Here is a 3,339-nt window from a genome sequence, read left to right on the forward strand (position 1 = left end):
TCGGGACTGGACACAGCATTCAGAAGCAGCAAACACCAGCAGACAACACTGTCATCAATAGAAAACACTGAAGTACACGAGTAGAGTCAGGATTCTTCAAATTGCACTTTACGTTTCGAACACTCCACACAGTCCAGTTGCTGTCTCTCTGCACTTAATTCGAGTGCAAGTGGCGAAACGCTCCCATAGGACACACACAACGTAACAAGGTCTGTTTCACTACACTCGTCTTTCCTCCATTGGTTGTACCTTGTTGCAGGCCTTGGTGTTTGACTGTAGCACCTGATGACTGGTCGGAAAAGAAAAACAAGGAGCATTAAGGCTGGTACAGATGATGCTTTCTAGTCGTGTCCAAAAGTGTGTAAACCCGTTCTCCGGCTAGGAAAACGGTCGTCAGAATTCTGAATCAAAACCTCAGATGATAAGTCAGCTCCAGGTTGTTTTTTTGCCTTTAATAAACAATTTATAGTCTTTAGTCCTTAACTCCAGTGTGGTAGATGGCTCAACATGGCTGGTCATGGTTGGATTACCGAGCAGGCAACTGCCTCAGGATGTAGGTGTGGAAATCACAATAGAGTTGTTGGTTAATATAAACCAATAGTGGTAGCTCCTGCGTTATCTCCCGGCAAACAGGCCCGTTGGATTGGAACTACAGATGAATTGGATTGGTTGTGCAGATGAAGCACTGCAGACCAAAACATGCACTGATTTGCATACATTTCCAGAACATTGGATTAAACCAGGTTCATTCTGTTGACATATTGGCGCTAAAGGTTTTTACAGAGCGAATTATGTGTTATCTCTTTTAATGATTCCATGAGTCAGAAAACATAGCACCAACCAACCATGAAAGGTAAAAATGTCCCCTACATTTTTAGGAATACATTTTTTTATAAATCAGGCTGTGGAATATATACGATCAAAAGCCTCTGTAAACCCTTGGTCTATAAGAAATTAGATGGGAAAGTTTGGTGTAAATTGACATTTCTGGCTCAACATAAGGATTGTGATTTAAATCTATTGACATAAATGGACAAACACAAATGTGCATTTGGCTGTTTTCTGTCATTATGGAGGCAAAGCAGCCCAGAATCTAAAGTGCATGACAATAACTGATGTTTTCGCCTCAATTCAATAACCAGAACTTAGGTGGGGACCAGGTGAATCCAGCCCTGCCACTGTGTTGAGCACCAGAGGATTGGACATTAAAATCTCCTCTCAGGATTGGAAGTTGTTCTGTATTTAGGTGAGGTGGCTATCAAAGTTCGACCTGTCTGGATAGTTTTGACCTTTCAATCTTAATTTATTTTGCAGAAACTAAATTAGATTTACCATCTACAACACCGTCTAAATACCTCACAGGTGGGTTTGTTGCTTGTCTGTTATTCAGGTCATCACTGGTCTAATAATGAAGACACTATCCGGAGCAGAGGTTTGACTTGTGATTCAGAGTTTGTCCAGCTGTGCCAGGCGCGCAGCACGACTCCAGCAGCACCCAGCCCCCCCACCAGCCCCCCAGCCCCCCGGGGGCTCTAAGACTGGGTGACAGCCAGGGTGTTGACGTATCCGTGCGGACACATGTCGTTCTCGGACACGCAGTGGGAGAACTGGGCCGTGCCGCTGCCGCCCGCCAGCCGCCGGACCCCGCGCACCGCCGCGCACTGCTCCACCAGCTCCAGGAGCGCGCACGCCAGGAAGAAGATGTTCTTGAACATGAACACCGACACGGGCATCTCGTACACGTACACCTGGAAGCAGCGCACCACCAGCAGGGGGGCGTTGACCAGCAGGGCCGTGGCGAAGCGCGCCCACAGCCAGCGGCAGCGCAGCTCGGACGCGGTGAGCGCGTAGAGCCACACCACCGGCACGGCCAGGGCCACGAAGTACACGGAAATGACGGTGTACTGGAGGTAGGCGGTGGGGATCTCCCTCCGCAGCAGCAGCTCCAGCAGCGTGAAGCTGTCCAGCAGGTCCAGGCAGGTGCCCATGAAGCAGCTGTGGGCGTGGTGCCGCGTGGCCCCGTTCAGGTCCTCGATGATGGAGTTGATGAGGCAGAAGAGCAGCGGCGCGGAGAGCAGCACCACGATCTTGAACCCGGTGGCCCCGCACGGCACCTTGAGGGCCACCAGGTCCAGGATGGAGGTCTCAAGGATGAGCACCACCTTGGGCGTGCACGCGATGACGTAGATGAGCCAGGCCAGGTAGGCGTAGGTGAACTCGCCCAGGTTGCAGCCGAAGATGGAGCCCTTCTGGTGGAAGCCGCAGGCGCGCTCCCGCTTGCTCCGCGCGTTCTTCATGAAGAAGATGCCCCAGCCCGAGATCACCACCAGGTCCGTGGCGATCCACGAGCACCAGTACAGGTCGGTGAAGATGATGAGGTAGAAGTCCAGCACGCCGCCCTGGAAGACGAGCAGCAGGAAGCAAAGCGCCTTGTACAGCAGGCTCCTCTTGGACCGGTGCGCCAGCAGCGGGCCGCTCTGCATGAACTCCCCCGATGTCATGATGCAGGAGGCGGCCACAGCAGATGAGGAGGAGACCAGGGGCTGGATGCTGCCGCGCTCCTCCGGGTTGATGCTGCCGCTGGTGGTCTGGGTGTCCCGCCTCCTGCTCAGCTGGCCGGCTTCCGGAGAGGATGAGTCGGGGGAGTAGCTCGCTTCGTACTGGAGATAGTCGGCCTTCAGATTGTCGTTGCCAGTTTCAGAGACCATTGTATTTGTGCGGTCGCCTCCTGTTCTCCTCCTCGCCTTCCTCCCCGGTGCTTTCCAAGGTGGAGGCAGAGACATGCGCAAAGACAGGCGCGGACGGAGGCAGCTGGAATGGACTAAAGATGCCTCCAACATCTGCCTGTGTGTGTTTACAGGCCAAGCGCAGTTCTCTTCATATATTCACACATCTATTAGTTATTTATTATCATCATTATTGTTATTTTTTGTCTTATTCTGTCTTTTAATCACAATAATCACATGTTTTCACCAGCACCTCCATGTGGTCAAAGTGATCATATCCACTCCAACCATCATCTTTAAGACTCATCAGGAGATGACATCTGACATATTTCCCTGAAACAACAAAAAAAGATGAACTACCATTAAAAAAAAACCAGACAGACAAAAAGCAATTTGTCGAGTTGACCAATCAGATGGCAGCCCTGGAACCAAATGCATTGGCTGGATGAAGATCGATGTCACAAACCGTTGGACTGACATCTCTGCTTCCCTTAAAAATGTTTATAAAAAAATGTAATCATAACAACAACATGGATGAGGGTCAAATGCTAGGCTGCTCGTCATGTGACTCTGGTTCTCAAGAGTCAAGGGGGAATTTAATTGGCTGAATGGA

General features: G+C 50.6%; 1 protein-coding gene across 1 annotated transcript; it reads right to left on the reverse strand.

Annotated features, from left to right (window-relative positions):
* Nucleotides 1–1,532: 1,532 nt before the first annotated feature.
* tmem121b (transmembrane protein 121B) lies at nucleotides 1,533–2,783 on the reverse strand. The gene has a single exon (XM_061076304.1). The coding sequence runs from the start codon at nucleotides 2,781–2,783 to the stop codon at nucleotides 1,533–1,535; it is 1,251 nt and encodes a 416-aa protein (XP_060932287.1).
* Nucleotides 2,784–3,339: the final 556 nt, after the last annotated feature.

Source organism: Limanda limanda, chromosome 1 (assembly GCF_963576545.1).
Source record: "Limanda limanda chromosome 1, fLimLim1.1, whole genome shotgun sequence".
In the NCBI taxonomy this organism is placed as follows: Eukaryota; Metazoa; Chordata; class Actinopteri; order Pleuronectiformes; family Pleuronectidae; genus Limanda; species Limanda limanda.